Source organism: Heteronotia binoei, chromosome 12 (genome assembly GCF_032191835.1).
Source record: "Heteronotia binoei isolate CCM8104 ecotype False Entrance Well chromosome 12, APGP_CSIRO_Hbin_v1, whole genome shotgun sequence".
Classification (NCBI taxonomy): Eukaryota; Metazoa; Chordata; class Lepidosauria; order Squamata; family Gekkonidae; genus Heteronotia; species Heteronotia binoei.
In genome coordinates this window covers 72,460,647-72,479,469 of record NC_083234.1, presented here as the reverse complement: position 1 = coordinate 72,479,469, position 18,823 = coordinate 72,460,647, and the positions used below count along the sequence as shown (strand labels likewise).

General features: G+C 50.5%; 1 protein-coding gene across 1 annotated transcript in view; it reads left to right on the top strand.

Moving 5' to 3' along the window:
• The window catches only part of AK8 (adenylate kinase 8), a 229,179-nt gene that overhangs the window by 15,221 nt on the left and 195,135 nt on the right, over positions 1-18,823 (top strand). The window contains exons 3-4 of the mRNA XM_060250639.1: positions 8,735-8,784; positions 10,330-10,443. Coding sequence (XP_060106622.1) covers positions 8,735-8,784; positions 10,330-10,443 — 164 coding nt within the window. The remainder of the gene's footprint in view (positions 1-8,734; positions 8,785-10,329; positions 10,444-18,823) is intronic.

Here is an 18,823-nt window from a genome sequence, read left to right as displayed (position 1 = left end):
CCATGAAACAGGTGGAGATTGTGAAAAAGGGCTCCATTTGTGCCATTGCTGTGAGCTTACAACAGAGCTGCAGACAAGGGACGCCCTTTTTCTGTTTTTTTTTTTTTTAAATATGTTGCCATTCTGAGTTTTTCTTGGTTCCATTTGCTGTCCCACTTTGTTTCTTTGATGCAAGTTTTTACATTATATTATGTTTACGAGCAACTGACCGAAAAACACCATTGAAAAATGCATTAGCTTTAACAGGGAACAAATTCAGCGTAAGGAAACCAGGGAAAAAATGATGCAAAATTCTTTAATTCTATTTGCACATGGAAGGAACAAAATCAAAACTGGGTCTTTCAAGTAAAATGGCAGGGGTAAGAAATTGGCTTTCTTTCCTATCCTGAGTGGCATGTTGCAGAAGTGCAGTTTCTGATTTTGGAAGGGATTTGTTTCGGATTGATTTCTTACCGCTAACAAACACGATCTTTCTACCTGCCCTAAAAAACCCAAGACCTGACCTGGATAGTCCAGGCTAGCCTAATCTCAGAGCCCTGTGGCGCAGAGTGGTAAAGCTGCAGTGCTGCAGTCCTAAGCTCTGCTCCCAACCTGAGTTTGACCCCGGCGGAAGCAGTTTCAGGTAGCTGGCTCGAGGTTGACTCAGCCTTCTGTCCTTCCGACGTCAGTCAAATGACTCCCCAGCTTGCTGGGAAGAAAGTGTAGATGACTGGGGAAGGCAATGGCAAACCACCCCGTAAAAAGTCTGCCGTGAAAATGTTGTAAAAGCAACATCACCCCAGAGTCGGAAATGACTGGTGCTTGCACAGGGACTACCTTTACCTTTGGGGCAGTGATGCTTTGTATTCTTGGTACTTGGGGGGGACACACAATAGGAGGGCATCTAGCCCCACTGGTGGACCTCCTGATGGCACTTGGGTTTTTTTGGCCACTGTGTGACACAGAGTGTTGGACTGGATGGGCCATTGGCCTGATCCAACATGGCTTCTCTTACGTTCTTATGTGACACAGAGTGTTGGACTGGATGGGCCATTGGCCTGATCCAACATGGCTTCTCTTATGTTCTTATGTGACACAGAGTGTTGGACTGGATGGGCCATTGGCCTGATCCAACATGGCTTCTCTTATGTTCTTATGTGACACAGAGTGTTGGACTGGATGGGCCATTGGCCTGATCCAACATGGCTTCTCTTATGTTCTTATGTGACACAGAGTGATGGACTGGATGGGCCACTAGCCTGATCCAACATGGCTCCTCATGTTCTTATGAAGATCTTGATGCTGAGCAGGGTTGGCTGTGGTTAGTACTTGAATGGGAGACCATCAAGGAAGTCCACGTTTGCTAAGCAGAGGCAGTCAATGGCAAACCACCTCTGTTAGTATCGCTTGCCTTGAAACCCCTATGAGGTCACCAATGTTCCCTCTAAGCCATGGAGTCTTGTGAGCAAAAATTCTACTCTGTGAGCTACCGGCATTAAAGTTGTGAGCCCCTGCATCAATTAGTTTGCTTGGGGGCTATTTTTCTTGAGCTAAGACAAAAATCTGTGAGCTGGTGGCCAAACTTCTGTGAGCTAGCTCACACTAACTCAGCTTAGAGGGAACACTGGAGATCACCATCACCAAAAGTTGGAGGTGACTCCCCCCCCCACAAATAATTTTTATTGGTCGTTTTGTTATGGAGCAATACAAACTTGTGTATTATTTAACAGTATTAATATTAACAAACAAATAGGCTGTGACCTTTTTTTTTTAGCACTTTGTGTATGTGTGTGCATGCGTGTGCATGCACTTGCATGCCTGGAAGTCACGTTGACTTCTGGCTAGGACGTTTTTCGGAGAGGTGGCTTGTGTTGTCTGCCTCTGCGTCCTGACCCTGGTATTCCTTCCAAGTACTTGCTTGCTTAGCTTCCAAGATCTGATGAGATCGGGCTGGCCTGGGCTATCCAGTTGGCTGTGACTTGACAGCAAAGGGGGGGGGGGGAGAAAACCTGCACAGGCCCATCTTCTCAGCAATGAACATGGGACATCAGGAGGGCCCAGCCCCCATAGCTAAGAATCCAAAGCTGACCCTAGACTAGGCTTCCCAACCCTCCCGCCCTGGCGGGGGACCCCAGGATTTCCACCCTCTTCCCCCGCTCCCCAAAAAAACGGAAGCGGGGGGGGGGGAAACGGGGCCGGGGAGTATGGCAAGCCGCCCGATCATGGAGCGGGCGAGGCCGCCGCACCGCTGCCGCCCCCTCCCCGCCCACCGCAGCTGCTCCTCCGAGATGGGCCCAGGCAGAGCCCATCTCGGAGGAGCAGCCAAGAGGCGGCAGCAGCGCAGGCAAAACCAGAGAAGGGGAGGGCGAGGCAGGCCAGGAGCATGGCGAGCCGCGAATCCGGGCCCTTCTAGGACCCGGACTCGCGGCGAGCCGCGCCCCCGGCCCGCCTCCACCCCCCCCTGATTCCACCCCAGAGGTGGAGCGGGCGAGGCCGCCGCGCCGCTGCCGCCCCCCCTGCCCCACCGCAGCTGCTCCTCCGAGATGGGCTCAGCCTGAGCCCATCTCGGAGGAGCAGCCACGGCAAGCGGAGAAGAGGCGGCAGCCACGCAGCGGTGTCGCCCGCTCCGAGATGGGGCGGCTCGCCACGCTCCCCAGCGCCGTTTCCACCCCTCCCCCTCACTCCACCCCAGTGTCTCCTGGCTCCACCCCCAAAGTCTCCTGGCTCCACCCCCAAAGTCCCCAGATATTTCTGGAATTGGACTTGGCAAACCTACCCTAGACTGTCTGGCACCCTAGGCAAGGCTAATTTCTGGCGCCCCTCCTGCACTGATAACGTCACCGAGTCACTTGGGGAGGTGCCCAATTTGGTGCCCCCAGAGGGTTGGCGCCCTAGGCAGTTGCCTAGTTTCCCTAGTGGCAGGGCAGGCCCTGTAAGAGTCACAGGCGGAGGGGGCCACAGGGGGGCCGTAGGAGGGGGCCGTGGTGGTGAGAGCAAGAAGCTGGAGAGGCTAGGGGCCACCCCTCTCCCTCCCCCTCTCCAGTGTGATTTAAATTGCATGTAAGCTCCGATTTCCCTCCTACCTTTCCAGGAGCTCAGCCTGCAGTGATCAACTTCCAATTCCGAAGTTCAAAAGAATCTGGATTTGGATCTCTGCGCTTCCTCCCCATTCCCCTGCTTCCCTGTGCCCTTCCCCAACTAGGAGCAGCAGAGAACACCCGCGGCTTGTACACGCTGGCTGGGGGAGACGTGTTTCACTGAAGAATGGCTGTGTCAGGAAGTTCTTCCTAACGTTTAGCCAGAAATTCTTTTGATTTAATTTCAACCTGTTGGTTCTGGTCAGATCTCCATCCTTTATATGACAGCCCTTCAAATACTTGAAGATGTGACCACAGCCAGTTTGCACTCTTAAACAACAAACTGCATGTATTTCAGCCCACAAAACTGATCCCCCTCGTCTGATAAAGTGTGCTTAGAGAGCACACGAAAGCTTACGTTCTCAATAAAACTTGGTTGGTCTTAAAGGTGCCACTTTACTCCTGCTTTGTTCCACTTCTTCAGACCAACACAGCTGCCCTCTTGGATATATCACCTCTCAGTCATCTCCTCTCCAGGCCAAACATACCCAGTGCCTTCAAGCTTTCCTCATAGGACTTGGTCTCCAGATCCCTCACCAAATTCATTGGCCTCCTCTGGACATGTTCCAGCTTGTCTATATCCTTCTTAAACTGAGGTGCCCAAAACTGAACACAGTACTCTAGGTGAGATTTAACCAGAGCAATACCATCACTTCATGTGATCTGGACATTGTACAGCCCAAAATTGAATTTGTCTTTTTAGCTACCACATCACACTGCTGACTCATGTTCAGTGTACAGTCCACTATGACTCCTAGATCCTTTTTGCTCATATTACTGCCAAGACAATTCTCCCCCGTCCTATAATGATGCATGGGATTTTTCTTACCTAAATGCAGAACTTTACATTTATCCCTGTTAAAATTCTCTTTGTTTTATCTCAATTTTCCAGCCTGTCAGGATGGTCCTGTATCCTGTCTCTATCTTCTACTGTATTTGCGACCCCTCCTAATTTAGTATCATCTGCACATTTAATAAGCATCCCCTCTATTCCTTCATCCAAATCATTTATGAAGACATTGAACGAAACGGGTCCCAGGACAGATCCTTGAGACACTCCACTTGTCACTCTTCTCCAAGAGGATGAGGAACCATTCACAAGCACTCTTTGGGTGCGATCTGTCCACCAGTTACGGATCCACCAAACAGTAACAGGATCCAAACCATTTTACCAACTTGTCAACAAGAATAGTATGCGGAACCTTATCAAAAGCCTTACCGAAATCAAGGTAAACCATGGCTAAGCGAGTGGGAAGATCAAGGTCGCCAACAGTGGGCCCTGCTAGAGGTCTGGACCACTGGGAATACTGATGCTGACCATGTCCCAGTGTTCAGACATCTGGAAAGTACTGGGCCATTAGTTCTAGCGTACAAAGGCTGAGCCAAGGATATCCTTGCTCCTGAGAAATGCTCAGTCTCTCATGGCATGCAACACCAGAGGAGCGGTAGCTTGTCTGTTGGAAGTGGAGGATTTTGTGCTGTCCTTAGCCTCAGTCTTCAGAGAAGGACTATGAGAGAGTCAGAGAGAGAGAAGTAGCACCTTTAAGACCAACAAAGTACCCCATCCCCTCGTCTGAAGAAGTGTGCGTGCATACGAAAACTTACATTCCGAATAAAACTTTGTTGGTCTTAAAGGTGCTACTTGACTGCTACTTTGTTCTACTGCTTCAGACCAACACAGCTGCCCACCTGGATCCATCAGAGAGAGAGAGAGAGGCTGGGACACCGAGTGTCCTTTCCTTCTCTTCTCTGATCTGTAGATTGCTACTCTTAGGGGAACTTCCTTTCTTCCGATCTCTCCACACTGTGCCAGCTCTCTCCATCTTGGCGTCATGAGAGCAGAACATGCATCCTTGATCTCCATCCATCTTAGCTAGTTAGACTAGATATAGAGGCCTACCTCTGTCCTGTCCAGGAGCCCCGTGGCGCAGAGTGTTAAAGCTGCAGTACTGCAGTCCTAAGCTCTGCTCACGACCGGCGGAAGCTGGGTTTTCAGGTAGCCGGCTTGAGGTTGACTCAGCCTTCCATCCTTCCGAGGTCGGTAAAATGAGTCCCCAGCTTGCTGGGGGGGGGGGGAAGTGGAGATGACTGGGGAAGGCGATGGCAAACCACCCCGTAAAAAGTCTGCCGTGAAAATGTTGTGAAAGCAACGTCACCCCAGAATCGGAAACGACTGGTGCTTGCACAGGGGACCTTGCCTTTCCTTTTCCTCTATCCTGTCCAGAACAGAGTTCCTTAAATAAAAGGACTCGTATTACGTTGCAAAGACAAAGAGGCATAACTTTGTTTCTGGACGAGCTCTGCTGGGCTGTGTGCCTTGAGCACTCTGCTAACTAAAAAAATCCCTACCTTGTCCTTCCGCCCCACTCCCCAGTATGGCTGCTGTTCCTGTTCCCTTTTTAGTTTTGCTCCCCCTTTGCTCAAACTTCCCTTAATTAAATCATCCCCGCGCGATCCACACCGGCGAGGCTGCAAAATTGAGTGTGGCCAGAGCCCGGTCCCATATTTTAAACATGAAAACAGCGGTGGCGCGCAAGACGAAAGAACGAATTGAAAACCAACCCACGTTCCTGCAGCACGGAAAATGTGGGGACACACACGCCAAGGGGGAAAGGAGGCTGGAGCACGGGCCTCTCTTTCTTATTCCCCGTTCCTTTAATCTTTCTCTGAACCAAAAGGAGGTCGGTAGCAGACAACCAGACATACACAGGAAAGAACAAGAGCAGGGAGAATTGGATATTAATGCTGACCAGGGGGAGAGCGAGGGCAGCAGACAAAAGGGCTGCGGAAAACGCAGAGTAACTTGCTTTTCTCTAGCGGCTGAGGAAAAGTTTTACCGTCTGCTCCAGAAGCAACCTCGAAAATGCGCAGGACGTCTCATCTTTCCAGCTCTGCCCAGGAGGTAGCTAGTCTCAAGTCAAGGAGACGTGAGAGGAAAGAGAAACGGATGCCTCTCGTCTTTCCTAACAAGTGAAATAACCCGTCAAGGTGATGGGCGGCGTGTGGGCCCTGCATGTTGCCAGACCCCTCCCCGCCACCAGGTGCAATGCAGCAGGACCCCCAAGATCCATGGCAGTCCGCCTACCCCTTAATCTGTGGGGCCAGGGCAGATTTTGCTTTTCCATCCAAATCCGCTCCTGATGATTTCTCAATTGAAACATGCCCATTCGCTTCCTCTCCACTGTCCCCTAAATTATTAGCTTCTTCGTCCCTAGAACTGGGGGTGCCAACATTCAGGTGGAGACTAGAGATTCCCCCCCCCCTCCCCGGAATTACAACTGATTTCCAGACTATATAAATAGCTGATTTGTTTCTTATTTATTTAATACATTAATTTCACTTCTCCTGGAGAAAATGGCCGCTTCGGAAGGTAGACTGTCTGCCACTAGACCCTACTGAGGTCCCTCTCCTCCCTAAAGCCCCACCTTCTCAGGCTCCACCCTCAGACCTCCAGGTATCTCCAAACCCGGAGGGGACAACCCTACCTGGAACACAGTGTCTGACCAAAGGGATCCAGTAGGCTCCAGTATGCATAGCCCTGCCTTGAGTTTTGTATCTTTTGTATTTTCGAGGTTGTATCCTGGTTGTGCTCAAATGAAGAGCCCCGTGGCGCAGAGTGTTAAAGCTGCAGTGCTGCAGTCCTAAGCTCTGCTCACAACCTGAGTTCAATCCCCAGCGGAAGCTGGGTTCAGGTAGACGGCTCGAGGTCGACTCAGCCTTCCATCCTTCCGAGGTCGGTCAAAGGAGTCCCCAGCTTGCTGGGGGGAAAGTGTAGAGGACTGGGGAAGGCGATGGCAAAAAGGAAAGGAGCAAGCGGGGGACTCATTTTACCGACCTCAGAAGGATGGAAGGCTGAGTCAACCTGAGCCAGCTACCTGAAACCAGCTTCCACCAGGATCGAACTCATTGTTCAGTCCCTTCAATGGCAGACATGCAGCTGAACTCTTAAACCAGCTTAACTCTGCAGTGCAGATATGCCCACAGCCTTAACATGTGATTGGTTACAATATGCAGACTGGTTACAATATGCAAAAAAGAGCCCCCTGGCGCAGAGTATTAAAGCTGCCGTACTGCAGTCCTAAGCTCTGCTCACAACCTGAGTTCGATCCCGTCGGAAGCTGGGTCATCATGCCCCTGTGGCCACATAGGAGAAAGGAATCTAAAAAGTATGCTGGGAGTCAGGTTTTATGATGATAATTATAATTCAAGAAGCATTTTAAGGCAGATGCTGAGCTGATATAATTTAGTACACCTTCCAGTGATGTCAGGGGGTGTGTGGCATATGCAAATGAGTTGTGCTGATGAGTTCCGGCACCTCTTTTTCTACAAAATGACCCCTGAATACGACCCAAACCCATCTTTTGTATGTCCAGGTCCACCCGTGTTTCTGGTCCACGCAGAGTTTCTTAAGTGCTATTGTCATGAAGCATGCTGTCCTGGGACTCAAGATTCCTCATGAGGGCCGGTTTGGTGTAGCGCTTAAGAGCAGCAGACTCTAATCTGGAGAACTGGGCTAGATTCCCCACCACTCCACATGCAGCCAGCTGGGTAACTTTGGGTCAGTCCTCCATGAGCTCTTTTAGCCCCACTTATATATTGGCCACTGTGTGACACAGAGTGTTGGACTGGATGAGCCATTGGCCTCATCCAACATGACTTCTCTTATGTTATTATGTACTTACCTCACAGGCTGTCTGTTGTGGGGAGAGGAGGGGAAGGAGATTGCAAGCCCCTGTGAGACTCTGAGTAAAGGGCAGGGTATAAATCCAATCTCCTCCCCCCTCCCCCTCCCCATCCTCCTCCGTTTGCCACGTGAATGCTGCCTAATGGGCATTCAATGTCAAGAATAAATGCAGGTCATATCTACCTGCCCAGGTGGAGGCTGAACCCCATATTCTGCCTGTCTGCACCAGACTAGTTCTGCCCAGGTGTACGTGATTATTAGCCGTCTGCTCACCCTATAGACCAGTGGTCCCCAACCTTTTTGGTACCAAAACCTTTTTGGTTTTGTGGAAGACAGTTTTTCCATGGCCCGGGGCGGGGGATGGTTTCGGGATGATACAGTTGTGCACTTTATTTTGGTGTGGTGGTTAAATACGCAGACTCTTATCTGGGAGAACCGGGTTTGACTCCCCACTCCTCCATTTGCAGCTGCTGGAAGGGCAGCTTCTGGGAGAGCTCTCTCAGCCGCTTCCACCTCATGGGGTATCTGTTGTGAGAGAGGACGATAAAGGAGATTGTGAGCTGCTCTGAGATTCGGAGTGGAGGGCAGGCTATAAATCCAATGTCATCTTCTTATTACTACAGTGTAACATATAATGAAATAATTATGCAACTCATGGCCCGGTTTCTAACAGGCCACAGACCGGGACCGGTCCATAGCCCAGGGGTTGGGGACCCCTGCTATAGACAACCAAATAGTTTATTGCAAAAAAAAAAAAGTTTCAGTCAAGGTTTTAATCTTGAAGTATGACCAGAATTAAAATATCTGTGGAAAGAGATGTATTAGGAAGGAAATAACTGCCGTACTCAGTATCGTCTTTGATGATCTGAAATTTCTCAAACTTTCTTAAGAACTGCAGTGTCTTGATAGTCTTGCATTTTTATTTAATCTACAGTTCCGAAGATCTGCATACTGGGTCCCCCTGCCTCTGGGAAGACGACGATTGTAAGTGTACCTTTGTTTACTGTCTGTTGAATGGATTGTCTTCCTTTATCTGATGTAGATGAAAGAGCCCTTACAGAAGGCCAGAGCAATGCCCTGCAGCTTGTCAGGTACGGGGAAGGAAGTCAGAAAGCTTCAGCTTCTACCCTTCAAATGTCTTAGCTCATTCCCTCAAGGAGAGCCAGTTTGGTGTAGTGGTTAAGCGTGCAGACTCTTATCTGGGAGAACCGGGTTTGATTCCCCACTCCTCCACTTGCACCTGCTGGAATGGCCTTGGGTCAGCCATAGCTCTGGCAGAGGTTGTCCTTGAAAGGGCAGCTGCTGTGAGAGCCCTCTCCAGCCCCACCCACCTCACAGGGTGTCTGTTGTGGGGGAGGAAGGTAAAGGAGATTGTGAGCCGCTCTGAGACTCTTCGGAGTGGAGGGCGGGATATAAATCCAATATCTTATCTTATCTTATAAGAGAAGTAGCCCCAGATGTTTTACACCAGGGGTGTCAAACTCATTTGTTATGAGGACCGGATCTGACATAAATGAGACCTTGTCAGGCCAGGACATGTCGGGCCAGGCCATCTGTGTACCTATTTAAGATTAGGTAGCAAAGATATAAACTTTATAAACACAAAACAAACACAAAGACTGATTTTGCGCTCACTCTTACACCGCTCTCACGTCTGTCTTCTCAGTGCGGCATCCTCCTGATTTCCCACTATTTGCGTGGGACTGCAGCAAGCATCGCGGCAAAGGGAAACCGCTAAAAACCAGTTTTGGTTTGCTGCACGAGTGGGAAATCGAGAGGACGCCGCGCTGGGAAGATGGACGTGAGAGCGGCGTCTGGTGAGTGCAAAATCGGCTGAAGATTTTTTTTTTTTTAAAGCATCCTTAAAACATTAGCACTCGGTCTTAAAGGTGCTTTCTTGGTATTTCTCCCATGGGAGCTAGGCAGAGCTGGATTAACCATTAGGCAAACTAGGCACTTGCCTATGGGCCCCAGATCTTTAGGGGCCCTGGGCCAGCTCCCCCCAGTTTTCATAGGTGAGCTGGTGCCCCGGGGTGTTCCTGGTGCCTCTTTCTCCAGCCGAGCAGAGCTCCTTGCCGCACCTACAGCAGTGCCCACTGGCCTCCTTCCAGGTATGCATTCCTTTCTGTGTGTGTGTGAGTGGCGGGGCGGGACGGGGGGGGAGGTGTATTTCAACTAGTGGGGACTGGCCTAATGATACCAGTGAATCCCAACACATGTAATGTCCAGTCTGGTCCTTAGCAACAGCGTAGATGAAACTTGCTCAGTTCTGTATTGTTTTGAGTGGCCGCGCTGTCATACCTCACTGATAGTAAGTTTGCTGTTTTCTTACCCTATTAGAGATGGAGCTTTCAGTTGGTAACTTTGGGTTTCTCTTTATGCTAACAGTTGTAGGTTTCGCACTCAGCTGGAAGGGTCTGAAAATGCTGGTGTCTTTTTTTATTGTCTTGAAATGCATTTTATTTCTTTTGCAGAGACGCAGCCCTTCCTTACTCCTTTCTTCCCCCTCTTTTTTTCCTCCCCCTGCAGGCAATGTGGCTTTGTAAACAACTGCTGACCCCACGGATCTCTCGGGAGACTTTGTCTACCCCTCTGAAGTCGCTTCTGTCACGCAAAACAGAGGAGCATCAGATGAGCCAACAGGTGCGTGAGCAGCCGGAACGGGGCCATCCCCGCACGGAAGGGGAAGATAAATGTCGGCGTTTCCCGTGTTTTTTTTTTCTGCAGGTGCAGGACGGGCGATCCAATTATCAGAATCCACTTGAATCCATGGCAGTTTGAACACAGGCTCGTGAATGAGCCTTGATGGGCTGTCTAAGTGGGAAAAGGAATGGCACTGTGCCCAGAAAACGAAGTCTATGTCAATTGTAAATTCTTAGGATTTTCATGCATTGCTCTCCATATGCTCTAAGGAGAGGGGGGGAGTTATTAAAAGTGAAATATAAATAATCAGGTGGGTGGTGTGTGGGTGTAAGGTGGCTCATGTTAGTGGAACCACCATCTCCCCTCCCCCATAAGCCAGTGGAAGGAAATGAGTGTCGAAGAAAGAAAGAGAAAAACAAGAGTGTTTTAGGGGCAAGGCTCTGGGAGGTCCATAACTAGCTCTTCCCAGTGCACATTTGGAGAAGAAGATAAAGAGATTGGATTTATACCCCGCCCTTCACTACCCAAGAGCCCCATGGCGCAGAGTGTTAAAGCTGCAGTACTGCAGTCCTAAACTCTGCTCACGACCTGGGTTTTCAGGTAACCAGCTCGAGGTTGACTCAGCCTTCCATCCTTCCAAGGTCAGTAAAATGAGTCCCCAGCTTGCTGGGGGAAAAGTGTAGATGACTGGGGAAGGCAATGGCAAACCACCCCATAAAAAGTCTGCCGTGAAAACGTTGTGAAAGCAACATCACCCCAGAGTTGGAAACGACTGGTGCTTGCATGGGGGACCTTTCCTAAAGAGGCAAGGCTCTGGGAGGTCCATAACTGGCTCTTCCCAGTGCACATTTGAAGAAAAAGAGAAGAGATTGGATTTGTATCCCACCCTTCACTACCCAAAGGAGTCTCAGAGCAGCTTACAACCTCCTTTTCCTTGTTCTTCCCACAACAGACACCCTGTGAGCAGTGTTCTCTCTAAGCAGAGTTAGCGTGAGCTAACTCAAAGTTGTTTAGCCTTCGGCTCCCACATTTTTATCTTAGCTCAGGAAAAATGGCCCCCAAGAGAATGAATTGATGCAGGAGCTCACAACCTTAATGCCAGTAGCTCACAGAGTAGAATTTTTCCTCACAGGACTCCACAGCTTAGAGGGAGGATTGCCTGTGAGCAATACTCCCTCTAAGCTGCGGAGTCCTGTGAGGAAAAATTCTGCTTCGTGAGCTGCTGGCATTAAGGTTGTGAGCTCCCGCATCAATTCATTCTCTTGGGGGCCGTTTTTGCCTGAGCTAAGATAAAAATATGTGAGCTGAAGGCTACAAGACTGTGAGCTAGCTTACACTAACTCATCTTGTGAGGTTGGTGGGGCTGAGAGAACTCTGACAGAAACTGCTCTTGAGCAGAACGGCTCTGAGAGAACTGTGGCTGGCCCAAGGTCACCCAGCATAAGGAGGAGGAGGAGTGGAGAATCAAATCGGGTTCTCCCAGATGAGAGTCCGCGCACTTAACCACTACACCAAACTGGCTCTCATTTGCAGCTGGGTGGATGGAGTGCTCTTGGAGCGGAGGAGCTCATGTCTGAGGAATCCTGAGTGCAGCCCTGGACAATCTTGGCAGTCCCACGCACAACAGAGGTAGTTTTAGGAGGCAGTCATGTTGGCTTGCAGTAGAGCAGTTAAGATGGGGGCGTGCTGAGGCTTAGAAAATAATTCTCTTCCACTGACTTTCAAAAACCACTGCAAACGGGGGAGGGAGGGCTGCCTCAACACCTCACTTGCCTCAAAGTTCTGACTGTCCCCCACAAGATACCCCTCTAACTACCAACAGGCATGGGGCAAAATGTCCTGCCCCTTTAAAGGAGGCATAACGGGATGTGGCTTACCATGTGACGCTGTTTATTTCCATGCCAGAAAAGCTTCTGCTGTACATTTGCACACATTTAGTCTCTGTTAAAGGGACAGGAGCCTTTTCTCCTGGCCTGTTGGCATTCTTGCCATGTGAGCCATGTGGCCCCAGTTGACTGGATTAAAGGCAGCTCTCTCCACACCATGTGGCTCCCATGTAAATATGGCTCCCAGTATGGTTCCTGGTGTCTCCAGATGAAGAATCTCCGGGAGCAAGTGCTGAGAGCAAGACTTCCTTTAGTCAGGGACCCTGGAGAGCGGCAGCCAGTCAGAGCAGCCAGTACTGAGCTGAATGGACCAATGATCTGATTTGTTCTAAAGAATCTCCTTCCTCCCTCCCTTCCTTTCGTATTTTTACGTGTGTGTGCATGTGCACCTGGAAATCGTGGTGACCTCTGGTGACTGACCGCTACTGGTGACATGAAGATATTTAGAGAGGTGGCTGAATAAAGCCTGATGCTGCCTCCTGATTTCTGGTATTCCAAGAAATCAGCACTGTCTAGCTTCTGAGATCTGATGAGACTGGACTTACCTGGGTTATCCAGATCTGGGCTTCTTATGACCCGCATCTTCGCCCTTTGCATGAGACACAAGACAGGGGTATTCTGAAGTGTGCCTCATTCATCCCTTGCCCCTTTTGCCTGGGGGGGGGGGTGACTGTTAGGACCCTCATGTTGGTGCCAGAACCACTCAAACCTGAGCCTTCTTGATGCTTTACCAGGCAATGACCTGGTAAAGCTGTAAAGCAGGGGTGGCCAACAGTAGCTCTCCAGATGTTTTTTGCCTACAACTCCCATCAGCCCCAGCCAGCATGGCCAATGGCTGGGGCTGATGGGAGTTTCAGGCAAAAACCATCTGGAGAGCTACCATCGGCCTCCCGTGCTGTAAAGTACTCCAGGGTAGAGCTCAATGGCTGGGGACAGACAGTGTTGGGTCCGCCTTGCCTGGATTGTGGGTTTCTGCCCATTAGATTCCCTTCAACCTCCTGTCCAAAGAGTTGTCCATCCCCTCTGCCAGTTGTGTTGATGCTTCTAAAGGGCCGGAGTTATTATAGCAATTTGCCTAAGAACAATCTACAGATCCTAGCCAAGCAAGAGGGGGGCTGTGGTTCAATGGAAGAGCTTCTGCTTTGCATGCAGAAGGTCCCAAGTTCAATCCCCGGCATCTCCTGCCAAAAGAAGTAGGCAGGAGGTATTGTGAAAGACTTTTGCCTGAGACTGTGGAATGCCACTGCCAGCCTGAGTAGACAGAACTGACCATAATGAACTGAACATGGTCTGATTCTAGGGTTGCCAGCCCCCTGGTCTGGGCGGGGCTTCAGTCCACCAGCGGCCTGCTGGCTGGTGGGGAAGCCCCACCCCAAAACTGTGACATCATCCCATCGGGGACATTGTGTGGCAACGCTCTAGCATTTGGGGTAAATTTCTAAAATCATAGAGTTGGAAGGGACCTCCAGGGTCATCTTGTCCAACCCCCTGCACAATGCAAGAAATTCACATATACCGCCCCCTAAATTCACAGGATCCTCATTGCTGTCAGATGGCCATCTAGCTTTTGCTTAAAAACCTCCAAGGAAGGGGAGCCCACCACCTCCCGAGGAAGCCTGTTCTACCGAGGAACCGCTCTAACGGTCAGGAAGTTCTTCCTGATGTTGAGCCGGAAACTCTTTTGATTTAATTTCAACCCATTGGTTCCGGTCCTACCTTCCGGGGCCACAGAAAACAATTCCACCCCATCCTTTATATGGCAGCCCTTCAAGTACTTGAAGATAGTGATCAGATCACCTCTCAGCTGCCTCCTCTCCAGAGCCAGTTTGGTGTGGAGAGCCAGTTTGGTGTAGTGGTTAAGTGTGCGGGCTCTTATCTGGGAGAACCGGGTTTGATTCCCCACTCCTCCACTTGCACCTGCTAGGATGGCCTTGGGTCAGCCATAGCTCTGGCAGAGGTTGTCCTTGAAAGGGCAGCTACTGTGAGAGCCCTCTCCATCCCCACCCACCTCACAGGGTGTCTGTAAAGGAGATTGTGAGCCCCTCTGAGACTCTTCGGAGTGGAGGGCGGGATATAAATCCAATATCTTCTTCTGCAGCTGCCTCCTCTCCAGGCTAAACATGCCCAGCTCCTTCAATTACTCTATAGAGTTTTGCCCAAAATGCTAGTGTCACCGCACAACGTTGCCAACGTGATGATGTCATTTCTGTTTGATGTGGTCCCATCTGCGACATCGCCCCACCCACCTCACTCCCAGAAAGCTGCCTCCCATACCCCCCTGGCAGGGTAAGTCCACCTAGCAGCCCTGTCTGGTTCCGTATAAGGCAGCTTCCTGCGTTTGTTCAAGAATTCAGTCCCACGGCCATTTTGCTTTCTGCCCACCAGGAAAGGGATCGATACACTTGCGAGGAGGGCCACCCGCTGGCCGTTCTGGCGCCGGTTCAGGCTTTGACAGCTTCAGCATTCCTACAAGAAAAAATGGAGCAGAAAAAGCCCCTGAGAACAGTCATGTCTGACAGTCTCTCTCTTTTGTTTAAAGAAGAGAAACATTCCTAAATTTTGCTGTCAAAGATGATTTTGTTTAATTGCAAGGGAAGAACACAATTAATTTGGAAGGAGGAAATATAAAGCGAGAGCAGCGGAAGTCCCCTTTGGTTTAATTACTCTCATTATTAGCATATTTCAAGCTAATCAGCAGCGCTTTCAAGGGTGCCCTGTAGGGTTTTCCTTGATGATTATGGGGCGAGACGTGAAAGTCAAAGAGGTAGAGCGAGGATCTGGGTGCCATGAGTTCCTGGCTGGGCTTCACTCACCTTCGGACTCGTGGGGCGTTCGTTGGAGAAACAGCTGCTTCGAATCAAAAAGGGACAAAGCCCTCTGGCCTCCCTCCCTGAGGATCCGGGAAGGAGCTGCTAGAGCGGTGGGCACCCCAACCTTAGTCTTAGAGCCAGTTTGGTGTAGTGGTTAAGTGTGCAGACTCTTATCTGGGAGATCCGGGTTTGATTCCCCACTCCTCCACTTGCACCTGCTGGAATGGCCTTGGGTCAGCCAGAGCTCTCTTATCTGGGAGAACCGGGTTTGATTCCCCACTCCTTCACTTGCAGCTGCTGGAATGGCCTTGGGGCAGCCATAGCTCTGGCAGAGGTTGTCCTTGAAAGGGCAGCTGCTGTGAGAGCCCTCTCAGCCCCACCCACCGTACAGGGTGTCTGTTGTGGGGGGAGAAGATAAAGGAGATTGTAAACCTGAGTCTCTGATTCAGAGAGAAGGGCAGCCCGCTCCGGTGGGGTAGGGCGGGATATAAATCAAATAAAATAAATAAAACATTCTTCTTCTTCTTCTTCGGGGTGAGCCAAAAAGACAGCTCTGAGCAGCTGGGCTTAGTAGTAGGAGAGCACTGGGGGGTGGGGGGAGGAAAGGAAAGGTCCCCTGTGCAAGCACCAGTCATTTCCGACTCTGGGGTGACGTTGCTTTCACAATGTTTTCACGGCAGACTTTTTACGGGATGGTTTGCCATTGCCTTCCCCAATCATCTACACTTTCCCCCCAGGAAGCTGGGGACTCATTTTACCGACCTCGGAAGGATGGAAAGCTGAGTCAACCTCGAGCTGGCTACCTGAAAACCCAGCTTCCGCCGGGGATCGAACTCAGGTCGTGAGCAGAGCTTAGGACTGCAGTACTGCAGCTTTAACACCCTGCGCCACGGGGCTCTTGGATAGCCCAAACTAGCCGAATTTCGTCAGATCCCGGAAGCCAAGCAGGGTCAGCCTTGGCTAGTATTCGGAAGGGCAACCTTCAAGGTCATGATCAGTGCTCCCTCTAAGCTGTAGAGTCTTGTGAGCTAAAATTCTGCTTTTTGAGCTACTGGCATTAAAGTTGTGAACGAGCGATTTGGCTACTGCATAACTTAGCCTGCTCTGGGGCCATCTTTCCTGAGGTAAGACAAAAACGTGTCAGCCAAAGGCTAAAAAAACTATGAGCTGCCTTATGCTGACTCAGTTTAGAGGGAACGCTGGTCATGATTCAGAGGGAGGCAATGGCAAACCACCTCCAAAACATCGCTTGCTTTAAAAATGTCTAGCTCACCGCACCACCTAGTGGTGCATAACGCTAAAGGAGCTAGAATGTCCGGCTGCCAGACAATCTTAGGCTCTCCTTGCTATTCTACACATAATGCTGTACGATAATGATAATAACTGAGGGGTTAGGTAGGGTTGCCAGCAATTCCTGGAGATTTGGGGGTGGAGCCTGGGGAAGGCAGCGTTAAGGGAGAGACGAGGCCAGGCAAGGTATAATGCCATACAGCCCACCCTCGACAGCAGCCCTCTTAGTAGTCTGAAGATCAGTTCCAGGGTTGGAATTCTAGCAGGAGCTCCTTTGCATATTAGACCACAACCCCTGATGTAGCCAATCCTCCAAGAGCTTACAAAAAAGAGCCTTTTAAGCTCTTGGAGGATTGGCTACATCAGGAGGCGTGGCCTAATATGCAAAGGAGCTCCTGCTAGAATTCCACCCCTGATCAGTTGTAATTCTCAGAGATCTCCAGGTATGAAGGTTAGCAACCCTGGTGGTAGGCGGAGGGGAAAGGAGGCAGTAGGAAGTTGGCTTGTTTTGAATCTGATTTCTTAGGCTGAGACCTGCGGCTTTTTCAGGCCTTTGCGTCAGCTGTGTTAGGGGCTATCCTTTATGGCCAGCTGTTATGGTGGCTCAGCACCCGAGTGTCTCCTTGAGATCTCTCCCATTCGAGATCCTGCCCAGCATATTGTCATTCAAAACGTTGTCGTAGGTGGCCTCCCCAAGACAACGGTTTGGAATGCCTGATGTGCTACCAGGCCTCAGATTCAGCAGGAGCTCACAGGAGCGCAGCTCCCGAACCTTTCTGAGGGTTCCCCCTCTTCCTCCCCTCCCTTGTCCATTGAATAGGAGGTGCAGCTGCATAACAATCCCTGGATTAGGAGAGCGGGCAGCCAGTCAGCCACCAGGGGCTTTGCCAGGCCCCCAGCAACCCTCATTAACCCCTGGAGAAGCCCACACCACCCTTTCTCCACTTCTTATGTGATTTTGGGCAGCAGGTGGCTTGCTGGCCTTTTGACTGGGGGCGGGGTGGCCCAGGGGAGCTCAAAGTGAGTGAGGACTGCTTCAGCTGGCTGGATCTCTAGCCAGCCCAAGCAGGCCTCCCTCGCCCGCGGCTCTTCTTTCTTGCATCGGGTTGCTTTTGGCTGGTGTGGGGTGGCATATTCAAATGAGTTATGCTAATGAGGTCCACCACCTATTTTTCTACAAAACGACCCCTGTGCGCTACCCTTGGTGCGGTTAGTGCCTGTTGGGGTTTGGGAGAAGCTGCCCTCTCTTGGGTGTTCGTGGGGGAGGCCACGGTGTGTGCCTTTTGCAGACAACTTGCTGTGGTCGTACAAGGCTGTCTTGTGTAGGATGATAAAGCTCCAGAACAGCCACCTGAGAAGCCTGCGCCCAGCACGTAAGACCAGTGCCGCTTTGAAAGACTTGGTGTAGTGGGTGATGGCGGAGCAGGAGAAAGCCAAGCAGAGAGGATGGGGGCTGAGGCAGGGTGTGGCAGAAGCCCACTGGGCAGAGAAGAAAACAGTTCTGGTCAGCCCTTACCGACTAAGGAAAATGGTGTCCGATCTGCTCTGTCGCTGGCTGGGGTTGTTCAGAGCAGACCCGCGTGAGCTTGAGACAGACCCGCGATCGATGGACCATCAGAAAGAGCAGGGATGGAGTTCTAGCAGGGGCTCCTTTGCATATTAGGCCACACACCCTGAGGTAGCCAATCCTCCAAGAGCTTACAAAAAAGAGCCTTGTAAGCTCTTGGATGATTGGCTACAGCAGGGGTGTGTGGCTTAATATGCAAAGGAGCCCATGCTAGAATTCCACCCCTGAGAAAGTGTTTTCGAGGGCTTTCAGATGATGCTTGCTTTTTTGTGTGCTAATTGGGCACGTGAAATGTAGGGTTTTTTGGTTTTAATTTGGTTTTGGATTTTAGGTTATTGTTGTCCTTTAGAATCTGTGACCCTACCGTATCTCTACTTGAGGCCTTTTTAATAGGGACCAGTGAGCTATAAATACACAGAAGAACATCGACTGGGGTCAGTTAAAGCCAGGAGGCTACCTGAGTTAGAATGTCCAGGAGATGGAAGACAGACTGAATCCTGCTTGACATTTCCCTTCCAGCCTCGCTAGGGTTGCCAAGTCCAGTTCAAGAAATAGCTGGGGACTTTGGGGGTGGAGCCAGGAGACATTGGGGGTGGAGCCAGGAGCAAGGGTGTGACAAGCATAATTGAACTCCAAAGAGAGTTCTGGCCATCACATTTAAAGGGACCGCACACTTTAATGCCTTCCTTCCATAGGAAGTAATGAAGGATAGGGGCACCTTCTTTTGGGGCCCATAGAATTGGACCCTCTGGATCAATCTTTTAGAAATTTTGGGGGTATTTTGGGGAGAGGCACTGGATGCTATACTGAAAATTTGGTGCCTCTAC